Source organism: Odocoileus virginianus, chromosome 7 (genome assembly GCF_023699985.2).
Source record: "Odocoileus virginianus isolate 20LAN1187 ecotype Illinois chromosome 7, Ovbor_1.2, whole genome shotgun sequence".
NCBI lineage: Eukaryota > Metazoa > Chordata > Mammalia > Artiodactyla > Cervidae > Odocoileus > Odocoileus virginianus.
The window spans coordinates 17,303,197-17,328,185 of record NC_069680.1 but is presented as its reverse complement, the minus strand read 5'-3'; the positions used below and the strand labels follow the sequence as shown (position 1 = coordinate 17,328,185).

At 43.7% G+C, this 24,989-nt stretch overlaps 1 protein-coding gene across 9 annotated transcripts in view; it reads left to right on the top strand.

Annotated features, from left to right (window-relative positions):
* ABLIM1 (actin binding LIM protein 1) overlaps nucleotides 1-24,989 on the top strand; it is a 325,950-nt gene that overhangs the window by 148,225 nt on the left and 152,736 nt on the right. For all 9 annotated transcript variants that reach the window (XM_070470239.1, XM_070470238.1, XM_070470245.1 and 6 more), the window contains one exon: nucleotides 18,915-19,049. In XM_070470239.1, coding sequence (XP_070326340.1) covers nucleotides 18,915-19,049 — 135 coding nt within the window. Of the gene's footprint in view, nucleotides 1-18,914; nucleotides 19,050-24,989 lie in introns of those variants that run through there.

Here is a 24,989-nt window from a genome sequence, read left to right as displayed (position 1 = left end):
GGAGAGACCCCTAGGGAAAGGTTGTGCTTACTATGAAAGCCCCAGGACCACAGAGAGGCAGCGATATGATAGCTTTGGAAGACAGGTAGGCAAAAAAGCCAGCTGACAAGCATGAATGAAACAAGCAAGGCCAGACAGGGAGCAGCAGTCTGCTAGGCCAGAGAGTATCTGATACAATATTACCTGTGCACTGTCAGACCGTCAGGTGCAGGTTTGAAGATGAGATGGAAAGTCCCCTTGTTTTTACAGGACCTGCGTGTCGCCTCCCTCCATTCTCATCCTCACATGGGCGAGCGGCCCCCTCTGGAGTCATGCAGCCCACGGCCTGCATGTCCTCCTTCCCCAGAGGCAGTGATGCCAGGGAGCGAATGCTGGGGTTGGTATCAGTTGAATCACGACTGCCCACTTTCCAGAGGATGTAGAGCCAAGCTCTTCACCTGAGTGAGATTCTGTTTCTTTCTTCAGTGAAAAGAGCAGAGAACACCCACTTTTCTCTCCGAGTGTGGAGGTTTGATAAGTTATCTGAGACGTTTGAGCATTGCAAAGAATTATTGGTTAGATCTGCAAAAGAAAAGAAAAAAAGCCTGTGATGGATCGTTCATCAGAAACTAGGCTAGTGTGAGCTGTATGCTCAGTCACTCAGTTGTGTCTGACTCTTTGAGAAGCTATGGACTGTAGCCTGCCAGGCTCCTCTGTCCATGGGATTTTTCAGGCAAGAATATTGGAGTGGGTTGCCATTTCCTTCTCCAGAAGATCTTCCTGACCCAGGGATCAAACCAACATCTCCTGTGTCTCCTGCACTGCAGGTAGATTCCTTACCCATAGAAATGATGAAGTCTAGAAGAAAAAAAAAAGGTACAAGAAAGGCACTGTATTCACAGATTGCACTGTAAGTTCTAGTACAATGATGATGACATTCTCAGTGTGTAAGCACTGACCACAGTTAATTGAAAATTAAAATTAAATTGAAATTTAAACTGAAAATTAAAATTAAATTGAAAATTAACCGTGGTTTTGCCATATTAGTAAGAACAAGACGTTAACAAGTGGTGGCTGAGTTGGTATAAGAATGTAGCAGTAAGAATAGCAGTAAGACTTTTGTAAGACCAAGAAATGTAGTGATGAAGTCCAAGAAAAACACCAACAGTTGAGCATATCTGCTTATGGTGGGCACTGGGTGGCTGGGAGGAGAGGTAAGGCAGGCAGTTACCATCATGCAGTCTCTGAACTTTTCATGCATATAAGCCTTCTTAATGTCTTAAACTTTGATATAAAGCAAAACATACGGGAGAAAACTCATACTACCCATCTCATATCTTTATTGTCAAGATTCATTTCAATGAGATAACATGTGTAAAAAGCTCAGAAATATTAATTGAAGATCAGTTGATCTGTAGAGAATAGTAGGGTAGGTGCACAGCCCAGAGCCAAAGGGAATGACCCAATATTCCTTGCAGAGAAAAAGAAACCTAAAATGTAGGCAATGAGAACTAAACTTGTAACTGAGCAGAGAGGCACTCAATCTGCCTGCAGCTGGGGTTTTCAGGAGACACACACAGGCTTGGAGCTGAACTGGTGAAGCCCTTCCCTGAATACATTCATCTCTTTCTCCTTTGTCTCTTGCAGTACAATTGCTGTATTTACCTTGATAACTTTGTAAGATTATCCCCAAAGCCTTTGGGATATTTTAAGCTTGCCTGGAAGCAGGAACTCTGCAGCCAGACTACCCAGGGTTCGGATCCCGACTCCACGGTTAACTAATTGTGTGACCTGGAGCAAGTCACTGAATCTTCTCCCGCTCCCCCATGCCTCAATTTCCTCATCAGAAAATAAGGATATCAGTAGTACCAACTTCATAGGGTTGTTGTGTGGATTGATTCAGTTAATATTTATAAGCCATTTAAAGGAATGCCCAGGGGGACTTCCCTGTGGTCCAATGGTTGGGAGACTTCACTTTCCAATGCAGGGCATGTGGGTTTGATCCTTGATTGGGGAACTAAGATCCCACATGCCTCACAGCCAAAAAAAAGAAAAAGAAAACAGAAGCAATAATGTAACAGATCCAATAAAGACTTACAAACTGGTCCACATCAAGGAATCTTAAAATAAAATAATGCTTGGCATCTAACAAGTGAAAGTGTTAGTTGCTCAGTTGTGTCCAATTTTTTGCAATCCATGGACTGTAGTCCACCAGACTCCTCTGTCCATGGAATTCTCCAGGCAAGAATACTGGAGTGGGTTGCCATTTCCTACTACAGAGAATCTGCCTGACCCATGAATCAAACCCGGGTCTCCCACATTGCAGGCAGATTCTTTAGCATTTAAGTCACCAGGGAAGCTCGCAGCAAGAGCTCAGTAATCGTTTGCTCTTGCCGCCTTTATTATTATTGTCCCTCTGGACTAAGTAAAGTTGTGTGTGAAGGGGCCACCGTGTTCCCTGGGATGGAGTTCAGTGAGCAGATTAGTTTGAGGATGCAGGCAAGTGAACAAAGCTGAATGGGTGAGTTGAGGAACCACCCATTTGTGCTGGGCTGTCTCTTCGAAGTTCACCTCAAGCAGAGTAAGACTGTGTACCTTTTTGTCATGAGCCCCTGCTCTGGAGCACACGCGTGGCTTCCCGTGGCCAGCCATCCCTACTGTCCTGGGATAAAACATCACTAAAGACCTCACCTGGCTGGGTTCTTGAGCCCCAGACCCCCTGGGCAAGTGAGCTGCCAATCCTAGTTCATCTTCACCCTGTGGAAGGAAACAAGATGTCTGATGATAATTTGGTGCAGGGATGTGTGGATTTTGTAAGAACAGTTGTTCTGAAAAGTTTGAGGCTGGAAGCCGGGTGTGCCCAGGATTCTTGCCGAGGAAGCTGTCCACCCACTCTGCAGCAGCCCCTGCTGGCTCCTCCCATCATCATGTCATGTCATGTCATGTCATGCTCTGGGGACAGTGCCCTTGTTTAGCTTTTCCAAGGCTCTGATGCCGCCTCCGCTCCTGCCTCAGGTCAGTTCAACTGGAAATTGCGCTCCTTTGTGTGGTTCTCATTCAGAGAGAAGCTCGGCCACAGTGGATTCGAAACTGGCCCACCAGTAAGCTCATTCCTTCAGCTTTTGTTGTTTTTTTTTCCCCTGGGTCAGAAATTTAAGCAAGTCTTGTATCTTATGTCATTAGTTGTGTTTATTGACATCTTCAAAATTGATAGAGACTAATTGATAGAGACTGTTGGCAAACACAAGGCATTTAACCAACTTTCTATGTCACCCAAAGGCTGTTACTATGGAAAAGAGACAGAAAACCAGGCTAGTGTTAAGGGAAAGAACACACTGATCCCACATTTATAGAGCACAGACCTTGTGCCAGGAACTGTGCCAGACCCTGGGAATACAGTGACAGTAACCTTGTAATAGAGGACAGAAAAGAAAGAAAGAAAGAAAGAAAGAGAATGTATAGATGGTGCTAAGTTTAAAGCAGGTAAACAGAGATGGGGGGAGTAGGCAGACTGATTCTACCTGGGTGGTCCCAGGAGAGCTCTCGGAAGGTTGGCATGGGAGCTGCTTTATGGTGAGACGGGAAGAGCAGGAGCCAGTCTGCAAATACCTGGGGGACGAGCCTTCTGGGAAAGCAGGGGGCAGGAGGAGATCTTGAAGCAGCAGGAACTGGAGCTTGGGGAGCAATGTGAAGAGGGCGGTGAGAAGAGACCAGACTGGTGGGTGGCCTCTGTGGGCTGCCCTAGGGCGTCTTGGATAACACAGCAGAAGCTGCCTGGAGGCCTTGGCTGGTGGTATGATCTACTTGAATTATGCCCTTAAAAGATCACTCTAGTTGCTCTGTAGCAAAGGAATTGAATGCATGAGTCAAAAGCCCACACTGTTTGAAGACATAAACTGTGCGTTCTTCCCAACTGTCCCCTAAACCCCTCGTAGCACCCTACTTGGTGAGGAACCAATTACTCAGAAATTACTCAGACGTACATCCTCTTGTTTCTAGTTTTCTGGCAAATCTCCAGTATTGACATACCCCTAGGCAAGTTGTGTTTGTGAAAACTCCCACATGAGAAGTGAACTGGGTCTGATGATATCTCATTCAACTTTTTTTTTCTTCTAATGGGTTCTTTCTCAAGAAGGCAGCAGAAATGAAGTGATAATGAGGACACTTGTCAGAGTGGGGATGTGTTGGTGGAAAACAAAGATATACTTTAGCAGAGAGGATTCCATGCATTAGTAACGGGTGGGGTGTGTGGATGGTATTGGAAAATCCTTGTTTGTGCCTGTACAGTTTTTCCTTCTGATTATTGTACTAACGTTGAGAAGCTGAGACTAACAGATGCAAGTCAGAACTACTATTTAAAATAGATAGAGACAGAAAATAGATTGGTGGTTGTCCAGGTTTGAACAGGGGAAGGGCTTCCCAAGTGGCGATACTGGTAAAGAACCTGCCTGCCAGTGCAACAGACATAAGAGACGTGGGTTCCATCCCTGGGTCAGGAAGATTCCCTGGAGAAGGGCATGGGAACCCTTTCCAGTATTAATGCCTGGAGAATCCTATAGACAGAGGAGCCTGGCAGGCTGTAGTCATAGCATCACAAATAGTCAGACACAACTGAAGTGACTTAGCACGCCTGCACAAGCAGAGTAGGGATGGGGTGTGACTGCTAATGGGTGTGGGGTCTCTTTTTGGGGTGATAAAAATGTACCAAAAAATACTAAAATTACAACTTATGGTTATGGTCACATAATACTGTGAATGTTCCTAAAGACATTGAGTTGTGCACTTTAAATGTGTAGATTTTAGGATATGTGAATTATATGCTGATTAAACAAAATCTGCTATTTTGTTTTTATAAGTTAAACTGAAATGATGATACAGAAAGTTATAAGATTCATTAAGCGCACTGAATATTCACTGGGTGTTACCCAGCAGAAGAGCATGTGTCTGTTGCTAAAAGTCATAAAAGAGGAGAGTTGGAAATTCAGCGTATTTGTGTTTCAGGTGGAGCACATGGTTATCTATTTATGATCAAGGACCTTAAACTACAGTTCACCATATTCCCTCACTGAAACACTGTGGGGACCTTCATGGTTTCCCTTTGGTGCATGCTCACTGTCTGTTGGGAAAAGTGCCAGGCACTTTACAGACATTAACTCATTTATCCTCGTAAGTGTCTGAACAGAATTTATCCCCATTTTACAGATGAGGAAAGTAAGGCTTGGGCAAGAAAAGTAACTTGTTTCAAGATCACAGAGCTAAGAGGGGTGGAGCCTGGATTCACATGAGGTCTGTCCGACCAGAATCCAGGTTGTGGTCATCTCACGGCTGGAGGGGACCCCTCCCTGAGAGCCATCTTGTCATAGCACATGACTCCCAATTTGCCTGGACTGCGAGCTGCGAGATGGTCCTAACTCAGCACCTAAGAAATAGGCTAACTGTACTCTGATACTATCACTCATCTCAAGACCTCCCTCCCAGGGAGGTGAGGAAGCTCCAGAGTCTGGTCTTTAGCTTACCCTGCAAGGATCTCCAGGACGAACCTTGTTCACTGTCTTCTATTCCATGTTGCTCTTTGCTCACCATGTCTAAGCCAAACGAGGTGTCCTGATGGTCCCCAAACATACCCCATCCCACCCCTCCATTGTCTACCATGCCTTACTCTTCCTTCCCACTCACTTAAATCCTGCCTCCTACCCTTTCTTAAGGGTCCAGCTGAGAGGATATTTTGATCTTGAATTTTTTTTCTGGTTGCTCTCTCAATTTACACTTTTATTGCAGCACACGATTTACTCTCTACCTTGTATTTACATTTACATTCTTTCTCTTTCTCCATCTCTCTGTCTCCTTGTCTGTCTGTCTCTCCTTTCCTTCACCTTCCTCTACCTACCCTACTGTATTAAACTGTAAACTCTTTGAGGCCAGTTTCTGGGATTTACATGAATATCTTGGAAGAAGGGCCATCACTTTCACCTTACATTGCTTTTTCCCATGAAGCCTCTGGGTCAGAAGGCTGCCCAACAAGCTGTGGCTCTCCCACCTCCAGGCCTGGCTCCCACCCTCCCTCCCCTTAAAACATCCCCCCTTGTCACTATTCACCTGCCCACACTATGGTCTCAAATTCCCCTCCCTTCTCCCTGAAACTTTCTCCAGCTATTTGTCCCAGCCTATGGCATGCTTCTCTCTTCAGAAGTCCTCAGTTGTGTCCGACTCTTTGTGACCCCATAGACTATACAGTCCCTGAAATTCTCCAGGCCAGAATTCTGGAGAGGGTTGCCGTTCCCTTCTCCAGGGGACCTTCCCAACCCAGGGATCAAACCCAGGTCTCCGGCCCTGCAGGCGGATCCTTTACCAGCTGAGCCGCCAGGGAAGCCCTAGCCTAGGACAAAAGGCTGTCCTACCCTCCCAGGACAGCGCTTTCTCTCTGCACTGATCAGCTCCCCAGGGAGCGCTTCCTGTGTGCTGTGCACGTCACTGGGGGGGTCTGGGTGGTCTGTCTCCACAGTTCCCCAGAAGGCCTGGGACAACACAGCACACAGCGGTGCTCACATGGTCATTATTTGTTGACTGTAGATAAGAACTTATTTCCCAAGCTTTGGAATTCAGGAGTTTCAATGGAGGTATTTATTTAATGTCTCTCTGTCCTCTCCTCCGGTCCCATGTTGAACTTCAAATATATTTCTTTCTTTCGCAGTGATAGATTTTACTAGGTCTGAGCTTTGCTAAACTTCAGGAAATAATCTCTTTTCTCCCACTCCTGCGGATGAATCCCTGAAGTTAATGAGAGAATGATCAAACCACCCAGGGTCAGGTTTTCTGTCACCTGGGTGACTAGGAAAATACCTGGCAAGGTGACAAGTATAGATTCTGTGTGTTTGCCTTTTCTTGCAAAGGTAACACTGGGCAGAGTTATGTCATACAGAAAGCCTGAACAAGTCAGAACTTCATGTCTGGAAGGAGCCTAAATACCTAAAGAGTAGTCCCAGCGTTTGTAAGATCGTGTGTGACTCTGCATGTTGGATGCTGTGAACTCAGGTCCTTTGCTTTCCTCTTCCCCTTGGGTGTGCAGACTCCAGAGAGACCTGGGGAGAGGTGACGGTGTGTGTTTATTCACACAGAGCAGGAGCGGGAAGGCTGCTTCGGAGAGGATTCAAATCTGGTTTCTGAAATTTACCGCCATGTGAATCAAAAGCCTCACGTTGCTGTTTCCTAGCAGGCAAACCTCAGGCACAGTGCTGTGTTAGTAAATGTGTAACAGCAGACTCTGGGAGTAGGCACAAGGCAAAGCCCTGATTGGTTAAGTCTGCTGATTTCCGTGGTGTAAATACCCTCCCCATGGCTGATGTCAGGCTACTAAGATGAAGTCGCTGAGCATACATTTGGGCAGAGCCTTGTGCAGCCAGCTATCTGCAGCAGGCAGAAGCCAAAGCAGCTCACCACTCTTGGTGCTGGAGTGCTCACTGAGGTTAATCTTAGCATACACACATTAACTACATCCATTAGTTTATCTAAAATACTATTTTTTTTATTTTTAAAAAAATTATTGATTTTTAATTGGATAATAATTGCTTTACAATATTGCATTGGTCTCTGCCATACATCAACATGAATCAGTCACAGGTATGCATCTGTCGCCTTCCTCTTGAACCTCCCTCCCGCCTCCCACCCCACCCTACCCCTCTCGGTTGTCACAGAGCACCAGTTAGAGCTCCCTGAGTCTTAGAGCAAATTCCCACTGGTTATCTGTTTTACATGTGGTAAAGTGTGTGTTTCCATGCTACTCTCTCAATTTGTCCCACCCGCCCCTTCCCCAGCTGTGTCCGCAAGTCTGTTCTCTATGTGTGTGTTTCCACTGCTGCCCTGCAAATAAGTTCCTCAGGACCATCTTTCTAGACTCCATATATATGCATTAATATATGATAATTGTTTTTCTCTTTCTGACTTACTTCACTCTGTATAATAGGCTCTAGGTTCATCATCATTAGAACTGACTCAAATATGTTCCTTTTTATGGCTGAGTAATATTCCATCATATATATGTATGACAGCTTCTTTATCCATTCCTCTGTCACTGGACATCAAGATTGTTTCCATGTTCCAGCTATTGTAAATACTGCTGCAATGAACAATGGGGTACAAGTGTCTTTTTCAATCAGGATTTTCTCAGGATATGTGCCCAGTAGTGAGGATGCTGGGCCACCTGGTAGTTTTATTCCTAGTTTTTTAAGGAATCTCCCTGCTGTTCTCCGTAGTGGCTGTTTAAATACCGTTTAACTAATTAGTAATTCCGAGTGCACTAATAAGTAGAAGCAGCCAAAAATCAAAAAGGCAAACATGGCTGGGAAGCATCCTGGTCCTGAATCAACGTCTTAGTTCTTTGTTTTTTTTAAACACCTCTCAAGTGTCTGGATTTGGAGAAGGCCATGGTGGTTTCAGGCCTGAAGTTAAACCCCATCCCAGGACCCGAGGCCTAGATGCTGATAGCCTGTGACCCTCAGCCTTCATCTGAGTACCCTCAGTGGCCCCAGGGGGACCAGCATCCCTCCCAGCCTCAGAGTCAGCACAGACGTGGCTCTTCCAGTAGTCCAGAAAGATGTGGTGTTCTGGCAGCAGGCTTCAGGCTGAAGTCACAGCCCAATTTTTCGACTTGATCCATTTCTAAATGGAATTGCTGGTGCAGGGACAATTTGAGAGCCCTGGGTGAGCTTAAAAGGCTGTATCACATTTCAGCAGGGATTTTTATTATACTTTAGAAATTCCTGCTCATAGGGATTAGTGACTGCCTCTCTCGACGTTCAGCTGACTCGGGCATCAATGTGTCAGGCCGGCGCTGTGGGGGCGCCCATGAGAAGATGACCTCCCGTTGTCTCCATTTCCACCCTGTGAGGTGTTCTTAAGCCCTTTTGTGTGGCCTCGGTGTAGTGGAGGCACATGGCAGGAGATGCAGGACTGGGAGTCTCCTCACTCCTAACCCACGATCCTTTCTAACTACTGTTCAAGAGGAGAGGTGGGGCTTTATACCCATGACTGGGCTCCAAAGTTAAATCACTCAGTGCTGTCAGAGATGGACTAGGAGAGGTCAAAGAAGGGTGTTGCCTCAGTGAGTCATCTCAACCGAAAGGTGTGTCGAGGGAGTCAGTCTTTTAGAAGCAGGAGGATAAGACACCCAAGCTGATGTTAAACCCTTTCTAAGATTAACCTTTATACATAAAAGGCAGCGGTAGCCTGGCAGGGTAGAAGCATCCTGTGATTTACACGGAGGAAATTTCCTAGCTGAATTTTTATAATCCTAGCACCTCTTTGCCTTGGGAGAATCAGATTAACTGGATTAGAGCCTGGGCTGTTTCTATAATCAGGATCCCAGCTGCCCCATGGCTGACGGTGTCTTTTATGCTGGGAGGAATAGCAGAGGCCTATGGCATCGGCTCAGAAAAGAAACGGCAGATACTGGGACCTCTTACAAGTGGAAAGCGCAAAGTGGCAGAAAGTTAGAGCCGTCCGACTGCTCGCTGGGAGTGTTTGTGCTAAGGCAGCCCTGTGCTTTGAGCCAAATAATAATCCTGATTACCAGACTAACGTGGTGGGAGAAAATTAGGTCACGGAAGCCAATTCAAGGGAAGGATCATTTTGGGTAACTAACGACACAGTAACAGCGGGTAGCTTCCTGTAACTACCACTTGCCACAGCAGGAAATGGACTTTTAGGTAAACTGTGAATTAAGCACTCTATGCATTTATTTAAACTCTTGAGTTTCTTGATTCCTAGGCTCAATAATAGTGCCACTCTAGCATAAAGAAAGGGAGTAGGAGGCAGAGAGAAGTGGTATGAGGGGGAGAACACATCTGTGTGATACGTGTTTATAATTAAGTGGGAACTGATGGGGTAGAAGGGCTTCCCTGGTGGCTTAGTGGTTAAAAAAAATCCACCTGCCAATGCAGGAAAAGCAGATTTGATCCCTGGGTCAGGAAGATTCCTTGGAGAAGGAAATGGCAACCCACTCCAGTATTCTTGCCTGGGAAGTCCCATGAACAGAGGAGCCTGGTGGGCTACAGTCCATGGGGTCGCAAAAGAGTTGGATGCGACTGGTGGCTCAGATGGTGAAGCGTCTGCCTGCAATTCTGGAGACCCGGGTTCGATCCCTGGGTCAGGAAGATCCCCTGGAGAAGGAAATGGCAACACACTCCAATACTCTTGCCTGGGAAATTTCATGGACAGAGGGGCCTGGTAGGCTACAGTTCATGGGGTCACAAAGAGCATACACAACTGAGCGACTTCACTTCACAAATTAGCGACTAAACAGCAACAATGCAGTAGAAGCTTAGAAAGTATTCTTAGTAGTGAAGCAGTCTCTCTGAAATGTAGACTCCCAGGAGAACAAGATTCCTGTCTTTAGGCAGAAACCAAGCTTACCAGTGGAATATCATTGTGTGATTGCAAATCCAGACCAGTCCTAACTGGAGACAATTTTCCAGCCCAGACCTCTGCTCAGAGTGGAGGCTGCAGGCAGTGTCCTCCTGAAGTCAGGTTGCTTTTCCTCGGTCTGTTCCCCTTCCCCTGCGAGTGTTCTTTTCCCGTAACTCGCTGCAGCCTGAAATAACTTCTTTTGGTATTTGAAGTGCTATTTCCCATCTGCTTATTTACTAGCAGGTGTTACCTTTGGGATTCTCATGCAGCTGGGTATTCAGCATTTCTGAACTGTATAATCAGAAACTATTGCATCACACCAGCATAGTTTCCGTCCAGGCTGCACAAGGCTTTCCTGTGGAAACCCCCTCCCCAGTGCTTCAGAGCCTGGGCTTTGGAGTCAGAAGACTTCCTTGCTGTATGCTCTTGAACAAAGTTTTGAACTCCTTGCTTTGGTATTCCGCTCTGCAAAACAGGAATAATGAAACAACTCCCCCTGAAAGGCAGTTGTAAGATTATCTGTGATTGCAGGGATAAAACACTTATGACAGGACCTCGGACATAGTAAGTGTTCAATAAATTGCTCTTGTTGCAATAATAGAATAGTGTTAGAGAGTGACCTTGAGAATGTCATATGTTCAGGAGTCTCTAGCTTCGTGGGGGAGGTACCTCACTAGTGGTATTGAATGATAACCTTGTTTTCCCAGATAGAAAAGTTCAACTGTGCACAGAGAGAACAACTTGGTTTATTTGATATTAGAAGAATCCCAGACATATGGAGAAATTGAACACTGAGCTTGGGATTTTGTAGGGTCAGGACTAATGCATTGTGAAACAAAAGCAAACACAAAACAAGAGACAATTAAGTGCTGGACGATAGTGCAGGTATTTAGTGCTTTAGGATTTGGAGGAGAATGAAATATTTTATGAATATAAACTACAGTGATAGCTTCAGATAAGAGCTAGGATGTGGACTAGGCCTTGTGCGTCACGTTGGATTTGAGCAGATGAGAAGTTGTTTAGTCACTCAGTCATGTCCGATTCTTTGTGACCCCATGGACTGCAGCATGCCAGGCTTCCCTGTCCTTCACCATCTCCTGAAGCTTGCTCAAACTCATGTCCATTGAGTCGGTGATGCCATCCAGCCATCACATCCTCTGTTGCCCCCTTCTCCTCCTGCCTTCGATCTTTCCCAGCATCAGGGTCTTTTCTCATGAGTTAGCTTTTCGCATCAGGTGACCAAAGTATTGGAGCTTCAGCATCAGTTCTTTCAATGAATAGTCATGGTTGATTTCCTTTAGGGTTGAATGGCTTGATCTCCTTGCTGTCCAAGGGACTCTCAAGATTATTCTCCAACACCATAGTTCAAAAGCATTAACTTTTCAGTGAGCAGCTTTCTTTATGGTCCAACACTCACATCCATACGTGACTATTGGAAAAACCATAACTTTGACTAGGACCTTTGTTGACAAAGTAATGTCTCTGCTTTTTAATATGCTGTCTAGGTTGATCATAGCTTTTCTTCCAAGGAGCAAGCAGATGAGGAGAGGAGAAGTTGTTCTAAGTGAGGCATATGACGTGAGTGAAGGCAAGGAAGATGAAGATCAGGAAGTAGTCAGGAGGCCTCATCAAAGGAGGCTTTGTATATTCATACAAATGGAGAGCAGAGGACTTTAGTGTTCATCTTTCAGGTTGGCCTGAGTTCAGAACCAATCAACACAGTGAGACGCACTTAACAAATGTAGTTCCTTCTTACATATCTAAATAGCTATCATGGGTCATGTTACTGAAGATCTCTGAAATAGTACCAAGAACTTTAGATTTGACAGATTGGGACTAAGAGAAATAATGGAGGTTATTTTGTTTTTATTTTAATAAATTTTCTTTTTAGAGCAGTCTTAGACTTACAGAAAATTTGAGAAAATGATATTTTCCATATACTAGTTTTCCATGTGAGTAACATCTTGCATTAACATAATTCTTTTGTAATAGTTAATGAACCAAGATTGACATGTTGTTAACTTAAGCCTGTATTTTATTTATATTTACTTGGTTTTTTTCTCACGTCTTTTTCCTGTTCTGGGATTCCATCCAGGACACCATACTGCATTTAACCATCGTTAAATATGATTAAATACGATTTAAATCATCGTATCATTTTCAGTTCCTCCTGGCTGTGATAATGTGACTTTCCTTCTTGTTTTTGATGATCTTGATGATTGTGAAGAGTACTAATCAGGTTTTTGTGCAAAGTCCCTCATTTTGGGAGTTTTCTCATGATTAGACTAGGGTTATGAAGTTTTTGGGAGAGACGGTCATGGGGGCAAAGTGCCAATTGTCATCACATCATATCAAAGGTACACTCTGTCAACTTGATGTTGATTGTTGATGTTGACCTTGATCACCAGGTGAGGTAGTGCCTGTCAGAGTTGTTCACTGTGAAGGTTCTCTCCCACCTGCCTTCCATACTGTTCCCTCTGGAATGAAGTCACCAAGCCCAGCCTGAGCTTAAGGAGTGGGGAGTGATGTCCACCTCTTTGAGTGACCTGCACTTCCAAGGCCACATTGAAGAAGAGAGCCAAGGTGCTGGGATCTCTCGGCAATCCTGAGACAGGGGTTGAAGGCAGGATTCATGTGGTGAGCGAAGGGATGACTAGAGGATGGGAGGGTGGATAGAATTTCATGGGGGATGAATGAGAGGGTGGGATCAGGATGACTGAGAGGTTCCAAGCACCAGTGATGAGGGGATTTTGAGTGTAAAGAGCACTGCATTGGTTTATTGCCAACTCTCTGTTTCATGGCTGTGTCACCTTGGGTGAGTTATTTTGTCCCTCTGAGTCTCAGTCTGCCTGTTTTAAAAATGGGCTTGACTGTTACTGTTCTTCCTACCTCATAAGGCTCTTGTGAGAGTGACTTGAGATAATGCAGATGGAAGGGTTTTGAAAACCATCAAGCCAGGTGTGGTTTCAAAGGCTGGTGGAGAGAGTGATGCTGCTAATTAGAGTAAGGGCACTTGGGAGGGGAATATATTACCTGGGAGACTCTGAATAGTTCAAATCAGTTCAGTTCAGCTGCTCAGTCATGTCCAACTCCTTGCAACCCCATGGATTGCAGCATGCCAGACTTCTCTATCTATCACCAGTTCCTGGAGCTTGCTCAACCTCATGTCAGTTGAGTTGGTGATGCCTTCCAACCATCTTGTCCTCTGTTATCCCCTTCTCCTGTCTTCAGCCTTTCCCAGCATCAGGGTCTTTTCTAATGAGTCAGCATCATGTGGCCAAAGTATTGAAGCTTCAGCTTTAGTATCAATCCTCCCAATGAATATTCAGGACTAATTTCCTTTAGGATTGACTGGTTGAATCTCCTTGCAGTCCAAGGGACTCAAGAGTCTTCTCCAACACCACAGTTCAAAAGCATCAATTCTTTGGTGCTCAGCTTTCTTTATGGTCCAACTCTCACATCCATAAATGACTACTAGAAAAACCATAGCTTTGACCATACGTACCTTTGTGGGCAAAGTAAAGTGGTATCTTTTATTGGTGGGATCCAACATTCTCCTGTCGATGGTTTTCCAGCAATTTTGGAGTTCTTGCAGGAAAAGATGAGCACACACCCTTCTACTCCGCCATCTTGACAGATATGAATAGTTCAAATAGCCCAGGGCAATTATAATGCATATGAATGCTGTCATGTAGGCTCACGATAGTCACCCACTAAAGAGATTTTTATTTCTAATACGCTTTCTCAGATGTTCTGATTCTAGTGGTCTAGTTTTATGGTCTGTCCGCCAGATAGGAGGAATTTAAATGAGGTGAAGCTGGTTCTGGAATATTAGGAAGGACTCCACCTAATCATTTTAGCTTTCCGCTCATGGCTGTAATTTCCTCTGTTTGAGGACACTGAAGGTGACAGTTTTCCTTAGTGATCTCCACTTCCTGTCCCAGTCTCATTGCCTGCAATCGCCAGTAGGCGTTTCCAAAGTAACAGATTCTAATGGAACTGTAGTTCCTGTTCTACACTGGAGTCTCAGGGATAAGGTTAACCTGCTTTGCTTGACTTTGAAAGGCAGTGTGAAACTTACGTTAGGCTTGCAATAGATTGCCTTAACTGAGTCTCCAGAATCCCTCCAAACTGGAGTGGAGGAATCTCTTTGCCTTTTCAGGCAAACAGACTCTTTGCTCTTCATATACATTTCCTCACTGTTAAGGAGATATGCAACCATGCTTCAGGTTTTCCATTGTATTATTCTTATTGTAGCAACAAACTGATGAGCCATGGAAAATTTTAACCATGTCTGCCCAAATTCAAGGATGAACCACTGACTACTTGGTACACTAGAAAGATCTGGGAAGTCCAAGTGCTAAGTGTACCTCTGCCGATAATTCGGGGCTGACTTTGGGCAAGGAATGTAAGCTCTTGGCTCCTCATTTTCCCTATCAGTAGAATAAAGAGGGACCACCCAGGCTCTGAAAGATGAAACAATTAAGGAAAAAGTAGGAACAGGGCCAGCTGGCAAGTAAGAGGAGTACAGAATTAATGTAATTTTTATATTACAGCTGACTCAGCATATTTCAAAAATGTAGAATTGAGCCAAAGAACATACATTTGGTATTAACCAAACTGCCAAAGGAAGTTATGTAAAGCCACTTTATTGAGCTTGAAAAAGGAGAGACATTCTTTTCTCTATCCTGATTTGGGTTGGGATGAAATCAATACTGAGTCTCTTTTGGTCTTTGAAATCTGTCCTCTAACAAGCAAAGCCCATTTCTTCACAAGTAGGTGGTTCTGAAATGTGTCTGCCTAGGCTGATGCATGATGGAACAGTAAGTAAAATGATAAAGTCTCCACGCATCTCTGGGTGAAAACAGAGGTCATCTCTGGGCATGGAGGATTTTGCAGTATAATATATATTTCCAAAGGGAAATGCTTGCAAAATGCAGATGCTGATCCCGATTCTGACTTCATGACTGGTGCCAGCCTTTGCCCTGGCACCTTTGTGGAGACAAAGGGGAGAGCCAAGAAATGAAATGATATTTTCCTTCCCTCATCATTACTCAGCATAGCCAGCTTGCTTAGTTATAAAAAATTCAAGTGTCAAGAGAAACTGCAGTGCAGTTTCTCATCCAAAAATGCATTCTCCCTCATGGTCAAGAGATCCACTGTGTTCTAATATTGTTTCTGAGATGGATGGTCTTGTGGGTTAATTTTTTCCACTCTAACTCTCCTCTGTAACTTGCTTCACAATATTGTCTGAATTCTACAGGGACAATCGTTCTGAAACTGTAGTGTGTGGAGTCACTTGAGGAACTTACTAAAATGATAGGTCTCCTGACTTTAACCCCTAGTTCAGTGGGGTTGAGGAACCTGCATTTTAATTTTTATTTATTTTTTAACTTTTTATTTTATATTGGTAATAGCTGATTAACAATGTTATGATGGTTTCACGTGGACAGCAAAGGCACTCAGCCACACATATACATGTATACATTCTTCCCCAAACTCCCCTCCCATCCCAGCTGTCACATAACATTGAGCAGAATTCCCTGTGCCTTACGGTAGGACCTTGTTGTCGTAGTCACTAAATATGTCTGACTCTTTTGAGACCCCAGGGACTGTAACCTTCCAGGCTCCTCTGTCCGTGGGATTTCCCAGGCAAGAATACTGGAGTGAGTTGCCAATTCCTTCTCCAAGGGATCTTCCTAACTCAGGAATGGAACCCGAGTCTCCTGCATTGCAGGTGGATTCTTTACCACTGAGCCACCGGGAAGGCAGTACTTTATACGTTGTCCATTTTAAATATAGCAGTGTGTACATGTCCATCCAAAATTATCCCTTTCCCCCACCCTTCCCTGCTGGGAATCATAAGTTGGTTCTCTGAGAGTCATTTGTATCATTTCTTTTTAGATTCCACATGTAAGGGATACCATACATTATTTCTCTTTCTCTGTCTGACTTCTTTCACTTAATATGATAATCTTCAGGTCCTTTCATGATGCTGCAAATGGCATTATTTCATTCTTTCTAGTGGCTGAGTAATATTTCATTGTATATGTGTACCACATCTTTATCCATTCATCTGTTGATTGACATGGGTTGTTTCCATGTCCCACCTATTGTAAATAGTGCTGCAATGAACACTGGGGTGCATGTAGGAATCTACATTTTTAATACATGACACAGGGGGTTCTGTTAAGGGGGATCAGCAGCACTATCTTGAGGATCACCATCTGGGTACCATGCCCAGCTAGCAATATTATACTGCACACAGTGTATAAGCCTTTACAAGCCAAGTCCTAGTTGTGGCCTTGAAACAGCTCTTGAGCCCACCTAAATAAATTATTGCCCAATTTATAGCAGTCATTGCTGGGCTTATAATAATTTCTGATTTAGACAAATGGCCCAGGAAGAACATGAGCTTGGGAGTCAGAAAGGCCTGGGTGTAGATCTTTGAGCCTCCACTTACTGTTCTTTGAGCAGGCTGCTCAGCTTCTCTGAGGCTTGGTTTCCTCATCTGTCAAATGGGAACAGTATTACCCACCTTACTGAGAGAGGGGTGGTGAGGATGGAATAAAATGACTTATGCGTAAATGCCTCACCAACAGGGGAGCCTGGTACTTAGAGACAGATGCTAAATAAATATTATTTTCCTCCATTTGTACTGAAGCAAGAATTTGAAACAAACACATGAAAAACCTTGCAGAAAGCAGACAGTGTTATGGGAAACTGTTTTTTAATGCCCAGGTTAATCGATTTTTTGCCGTATTGCACATCACTTTAGTGGTTTGTTTAGAGATCTTGGAAGCATGTCCCTTCTTAATTCCTTCAGGCAGTACTGACTTCTGTTGTGAATATAGGTTTCCAAGAGAGATCCCAGCAGGCTGATAGGGAAATGCAGGGGTATCATGATGTTGGCACCTTTGCCAAACACTTCAGGGTCCAGTGCAGAAAATTCAGATCAGGTGTTGAACCCGAAACTACACCTGCTCCTAGTCTCAGGCTCACAAGAAGAACCTTGTTCCTGAGAATCTAGCTAGTAATGGACTATTTGGACTGTCTTGTTCAAGCTCTTTCCAGGCGAAATGTGAACGTTATATGGTCCAAGAGAAACAATGCACTATTATACTTGGCGTGTACAGAGAGCTCCTTGCTAGGAGGTGATTTCGAAGTTCAATTTCAGCAATACCTGCCCACACCCCCCTTTCTCACCACGTCCAACAGGGTTTTACTGTTTGAAAAAAAAATGACCTTTGTTCTTTGTGTTGGTTGATTAATTTAAGGCTCACTGTTCTTATCCCCTATCATGCTCATGTCGGTACTTATGCAATACATTTTTATATATCGCATGATACCTCCTTCTCAGGACCCAAATCAGAAAAGGAATTTAATAGCTAAAAATGCCTCTCTGCATTTTCTGGCTGAACAAACTGCAAGTTTAATGAAGACCCTTGGGTAGCATCAAGTCACAGGCGTCCTCTTGCTGTCTTCTCTCTTGGTCTTTTGTCAGGGGAGCCTGTAATCCTATCCTGGGGCAGGGCGGTCACAATAACTTCCATTCTCTGAAGGCTACACTCTGGAAACTGAAAGAATAATCCCTGTAAACCCCATCATATGATTTTAGAGCCTGGAAAGAGCCTCAGATCCAATCCCTCTTATTTTACAGGAGAGGAGTCTGAGGTTCAGAGGCGTCCACATAGTTTAAAATTGATTTTTTCTTTAATGACTACCTGCAGTGTGTGTACCAGAAACCGTGCACACAATGCATACTAAGTCACTTTAGTCATGTCCAACTCTTTGTGACCCCGTGGACTTTAGTTCACCAGCCTCCTCCTCTGTCCATGAGATTTTTCAGACAAGAATACTGGAGTGGGTTGCCATTTCCTTCTCCAGTGCACACAGTGGGAGGCTCATAATAGACCTCCAACAGGTTCAATGAGTTGCCAAATGAAGATGAGGAATGACTATCTGGTAGACAAGGAACTAGCCAGCACCTGCTAAGAAGGAAATAAATGTTGACTGAGCCACTTTGGTTCACAAGTGCTCTGCTATGTTCTGAGGAGCTGGGGGAAGGCAAGAGGAGTCCCAGTGGGGAGAAACAATATGTGAACTTTATTAATAACCAGTCCTCATCTTCAGGGGACTTACAGTCTGCAGTGAACTCCTGGCTGAAAGGCATTTTCTAAATCAAGATAGGCACATATCACACCATATTGAACCAAGCAAGATTATGTACTTAATGACTCAATAATTTAATACATAGTTGTCCAGATGTTTGGGAAGAAGAGCGAAGAGTGCTGGCTCCCAGATAAACAAGCACAGTATTTTCCCCAACAGTGGACTCTTACAGCCACAACTCTCTTTTTGCTTCGTGTATCCCCATGATTATGACATGGCGGCAGGGGCTCCGCTGGTGCTGATTGAATCAATATGTGGCCCATTTGATACTAAAATTATGGGCATATTTATGTCCACCCACAATGACTCCTTTTGTAGCAATGCTTTCTACTCACATGGATCTTTTGTTGTTTTTCTTTCAGTGGCCCACCCTCAGGACCCTCACCACCCATCAGAGAAGCCTGTCATTCACTGCCATAAATGTGGAGAGCCGTGCAAAGGGGAAGTGCTTCGGGTCCAGACCAAGCATTTCCATATCAAATGTTTCACCTGCAAAGGTAAGGCACCTCTGGCTTCCTGGCAATGTGGCCTCACAGTCAGTGCTTGTCTTGGAGGCAGCCCCATCTCCTTAACTCCCTATCAGGTCACCAGTTGATAATTGAATGTGCTCACAAGTCCTGAAGTTGTTCGCCTTCTCTAATTCAGGAATAGATTGAAGTTAAGGGGAATACTGAGCTTGCCCCAGCTCCAAGACCAGGGGTACACAGGCCTTTGGGTGTTCACTGAGGTTTGTGAAACAAACAAGACCAGGTGGGAAAGGGTTGCAGTGGAGGAATTAGAGTTCACAGCACAAACTTAAACCAACAAACTGTCCAGGACTTCATAGGTTTAGCTGTAGCAAGATCAGAATTGGTGAGCAGGAGTTTTGTTGGTGAACCTCTGTTACTTCCTAAGATGTCTGGCATCTTGGAATCTAATGGTTCAAGAGTTATATATCCAATTTGTAAATGTTAACGGAATACATACTCCATATGTCAAGGAACTCGTCGGGTATTTGAAGAGATACATACTGGCTCAGACAGTAAAGAATCTGCCTGCAATGCAGGAGACCTGGGTTCAGTCCCTGGGTCAGGAAGATCCTCTGGAGTAGGAAATGGCAACCCACTCGAGTATTCTTGCCTGGAAAATTCCGGGGACAGAGGAGCCTGGTGGGTTACAGTCCATGGGGTCGCAAAGAGTCAGACACGACTGAGTGACTGAGCGCATGCACACAGGATACTGAATAATAAATGCTGTGATGGAGAGAAATACAGGATGTAGACTGGAGGCAGGCAGATAGATCCAGAAAGGGGGTGGATATAATGGTGGTCCAGGTGGAAATAATGTAAGGAACATAGAACCAAGTGTGGTAGGGACTCGGGGACAGATTTAAGAGACATTTAACCAGCTTAACCTTAACCTTACCTTTACCTAAGACATTTAACCTTAACCCAGTTAAGATTGCTAGGATTTTATGACTGGTTGGATGTGAAGAATGAAGAAAGATCCAAAGTTCCAGTTGGACTGCCTAGGTGAACATAAGGTTGCCACCAAATAAGAAAATAGAGCACTAGATAGGCTATTATGGGGGAGAGAGTTCAGTTTAGATAATACATTGAGGCTGAGCATACGTGATCTATACAACGTCTCGTAGGCTTAGCACTCAAGAGATACTGGTCTGTGTTGGGAAGAAGGATTGAAAGTGCTCGGCATCCAGATAATGGCTAAAGCTATACGATTGTGTGTGGAATTCCCCTGGGAAAGGACAGGAACTGAGTAATAACAAAGCCAGCATCTGAAGGAAGTAGAACCTGATTTCCATTTGTAACCTTGGAAAATGTACCCATCTGGTAATGAGATGAGAAAAGTGGTTTAATTACTGGGTGGATTCTATAATTAAAAGGAAAGGAGATCCCCAAAGCTTCTGCTATTTAAAGAATTTATAATAACTCAGTGGGGATAAAATATGGCTGCCGGCTTCCGATGGAGCTGCTCTTTTATCTCCAGGGCTCAGCAGCTTTGTTTTTCACTCTTGCCTATTAGCAGCAGCCATTCCACTAACTTAAAGGAGGTTTTTGTTTTTTTGCCTGCTATATGTTCATTCAGATTTTGTTTCAGTGATATGACCATTTTTTAATGTATCACCTTGTCTATATCATGATTGTAATACATACTCTATAAGAGAATAAGAAACTTATTTAAGTAGTAGGAATTTAATGTTTAATAATTATATATTTAATATTTAGTAATTGATATATTTAAGTTAATTATAATTATATAGCTTATCATATCGATACATTATGTTGTTCATTATAATTATTGTTTTCTATCTTGAGCATTTTTTTAGGATAATGCCTTAGATCCATTTTTCTGTCAGAATGTTCTAGAACATTTAGAAAAGACCAGGGACCAGAGGCTTGAGGAGGGCTGTCCAGCCAAATATTCTGTTTTCATTAAGCCTTTCCTGGACTATCCTGTATAAGATGTCAGCTTCTCCAGATATCACATCTCTTTCCACTGTACCTTTTTTCCTTAACATATATCATTATTTAGCATATTTTATTCATGAGTAAGCTCCCCTTGAGGACAGGGATTTTTGTCTGTCTTGTTTATCACTCTGTACCTGGTACCTAAAACAATGCCTGATGCATTAGGTGCCCAATAAGGTGAAAGATGACCGAACAAGTGAATGAACAGTAGCCATGTATTTCTTTGGAACTTGAATATTTGTAAGTGCTTCTAATGGCATAGCTAGCCAACAAGATTTGTCAAGTGTTTACTATGATATATACTCTCACATGCTTACTAGACAGCAACATTATCTGCTGAAAAGAGTGTAAGTAAAGCTATCTGTCATTGATTACAGAGCGAGGCGTCTCTGTCTGGCAGATGGAACAGATCAGAGAACCTGTGCTAACGGCTGCTGTCAGGCAGCACTTGGGTGAGATGTTGGTGCTGTTTAGACCCTTAGCTTTCACTTAACCCACTGGATACAACCCACTGCATGTGGGTTATTTGGGGTTCAGGTGGATATTGCTAAAGCTCTAATAAAATGGAGACAGTTCCTTATATTCCCTAAGTGCGGAGCTCTGACTTTTAATATCTATTTAGAGAATCTGACTCATTTGGAAATTGAGTAGAAGGCAGAATAAACAGGATGCAAGAAAATGAGTCTGATACAAATGTACTCCCTTCTCACAGCAAATGAGAAACCACTTTGATGCCATCTTATGCTGATAAAAGGATAATCCTGTATAGATTATCTTTTGAATTTTGTGCCACGTTAAAGTGTTACCTAGTTAAATAAATATAATTTATATTTTTAAAAAATATTTAAGATTTTGAATTCCAAAGTGAAATAGGATAAGGACTCAGAAATTCTTCAAAATATGCTGCTTCACAACTTTGACTTTTGTTGAGAGGTGATTATCCATGGGTCTCATTAGTGTGGGCACTTTTTGTTCTGCATTATCTTTCAAGGATGTTTGTGTAGTGAATATTCTCAGAAGACAGAGACAGCATTTCCCTCTGGACTAGAGGATGGATTTGTTTGCTGTCTAGTGTAATAAAGATAATATCTGCCTCTGGAACAAAGGTTGGATTGATTTGCTTACAGCTCATTATAAAAGACAGGGATTTTCTAAACATTAGGTTCCTTTTGTTGTTGTTTAGTTGCTCAGTCGTGTCCGATTCATTGCGACGCCATGGACTGCAGCACACCAGACTTCCCTGTCCTTCCCTGTCTCCCGGAGTTTGCTTAAGCTTATATCCATTGAGTCAGTGATGTCATCCAACCATCTCACCCTCTGTCGCCCTCTTTTCCTCATGCCCTCAATCTTTCCCATCATCAGGATCATTTCCAATGAGTCATCTCTTCGAATCAAGTGGCCAAGTATTGGAGCTTCAGCATTAGTCCTCCCAATAAATATTCAGGACTGATTTCCTTTAGGATGGACTGGTTGGATCTCCTTGAAGTCCAAGGGACTCTTCAAGAATCTTCTCCAGCACCACAGTTCAAAAGCATCAATTCTTCAGCACTCAGCCTTCTTTATGGTCCAACTCTCATATTCAGACATGACTACTGGAAAAACCATAGCTTTGACTAGACGGACCTTTGTCAGCAAAGTGATGTCTCTACTTTTTAATATGATGCCTAGGTGTGTCCTAGCTTTTCTTCCAAGGTGCAAGTGTCTTTTAATTTCATGGCTGCAGTCACCATCCACAATAATTTTGGAGCCCAATAAAATAAAGTCTGTCACTGTTTCCATTGTCTTCCCATCTGTTTGCCATGAAGTGATAGGACCAGATGCCATGATCTTAGTTTTCTGAATGTTGAGTTTTAAGCCAACTTTTTCACTCTCCTCTTTCACTTTCATGAAGAGGCTCTTTAGTTCCTCTTCCCTTTCTGTCCCTCTCACCACCATAAGAGTGGTGTCATCTGCATATCTGAGGTTGTTGATATTTCTCCCAGCAATCTTGATTCCAGCTTGTGCTTCATGCAGCCCAGTATTTCTCGTGATGTACCCTGCATATAAGTTAAATAATCAGGGTGACAATATAGAGTCTTGACATATATTCCCAATTTGGAACCAGTTTGTTGTTTCATGTCCAGTTCTAACTGTTGCTTCTTGACCTGCATACAGGTTTCTCAGGAGGCAGATAAGGTGATCTGGTATTCCCATCTCTTGAAGAATTTTCCACAGTTTATTGTGATCCACACAGTGAAAGCCTTTAGCATAGTCAGGTTCCTTGGTGGGACACAAACCCACTGCACGTAGAGCATCCTGGTGACCTGCTTCTCTTGCCTCTGAGTGATGTGGCATGGTCATAAGGGATGCATAACAAATATGCAGCTCATGTTACCTGCCCTGAGTCAAAAAGTCTTTTGCTCTGACCCAGGAGTTTCATGTCTTCTGCCAGCATCCATGAAACCAGGGCAGACTAACTTTCCAGGTTGCAGGTAAAATCTCAAATTCTCTATTGTTCTTGAGAATTCTATTTCATGTCCGTGCAAGCTTTTTTAAAAATATATTTTAAAAAATTTATTTTTGGCTTCCCTGGGTCTTTGTCGCTGGGTGTGTGCTCTTTCTCTAGTTGGGACTAGTGGGGGCTTCTCTCTAGTTGTGGTGCTAGGGCTTCTCATTGCAGTGGCTTCTCTTTTTGTGGCTTGAGAGCTCTAGAGCTTGGACTCAGTAGCTGTGGCACATGGGCTTAGTTGCCCCGTGGCATGTAGGATCCTTTTGGACCAGGGATTGAACCTGTGTCCTCTGCTTGATGGGAAGATTGTCAACCACTGGACCACCAGGGAAGTCCAATGATAGCTTATAGTTTGAGAAAGGGAATGCTGAATTTCACCTAGCTTAATCAAGGAAGAGCACATCTTCTAAGAAAAATGATTTGTATAGCAACGTTTCTGGGAATGTTTATATCAAAGAGCAGGGGAGAAAACGGAAATGTTCCTCAAACATTTTTAAAACAAGCATTGAACCCATCCTATTGCTGGTTCTTTTCACATCCTGACCCTGAAACCTTGGGGTACCACATGCTCAGACCTCATCTGTATGTCTGCTTTCTGGTAACTTCATCCAGTCTCATGGTTTAGAAGTACCATTTGTGCCCTGAAAATGACCAACTCCAAAGTTCTGCCCTGTGGTTCAGACTGGTGTCTTCAAAAGCCTTCTCAGCATCTCTGGTTGGCCTCTCAAACCTAACTAGTAATGGATTATTTGGTTACTAGCACCATCCCCACTCCTTCTCCAGTCTTTTCATTTTAGCCATTGTCAAGACCTTCCTCCCAGTTGCATGCATGCTAAATTGCTTCAGTGGTGCCCGATTCTTTGCAAACCTTATGGACTGTAGCCCGCCAGGCTCTTCTGTCCATGGGATTCTCCAGGCAAGAATACTGGAGTGGGTTGCCATGCCCTCCTCCAGGGGATCTTCCCAGTTGCTTAGCCTTAAAACTTTAGAGTTATTTTGACTTCTCTTTTTCTTTCACATGGCACAAATATTCCACCAACAAATCCCTTCAGCCCTATCTTCATAGTATATAAAAAATCTGGCCATTTACACCATCCCAAAGATAATGCTCCTGCTCCAAGCTGCCACCATGTCTTGCCTGGATTAATAATGGTGTCAGGCCTCCCAGCATCTGCCTTTACCCCACTGCAGATTATTCTTAATGCAGTAGCCAAGGTGATCCTTAAAAATAAAGCCAGATCCTGTCACCTTTTCCAAAGAGTTCCTTCATCTTTCAGAATGAAGTCCAGAAACCTTAATGTGACCTCCAAAGCCCCTCCCCGCTTTACTCCCGGTCCTCATCTCCCACCACTTTCTCTCTGGCTCACTCTGCTGAGTGACCCTGGCCTGCTGATCATTCTTAAACAAACCGAGCGTTGAACAGCCTCCGGACCTTTCCACTTACTATTTCTTTTGCTTGATGAGCTTTTTATTGAGGTATG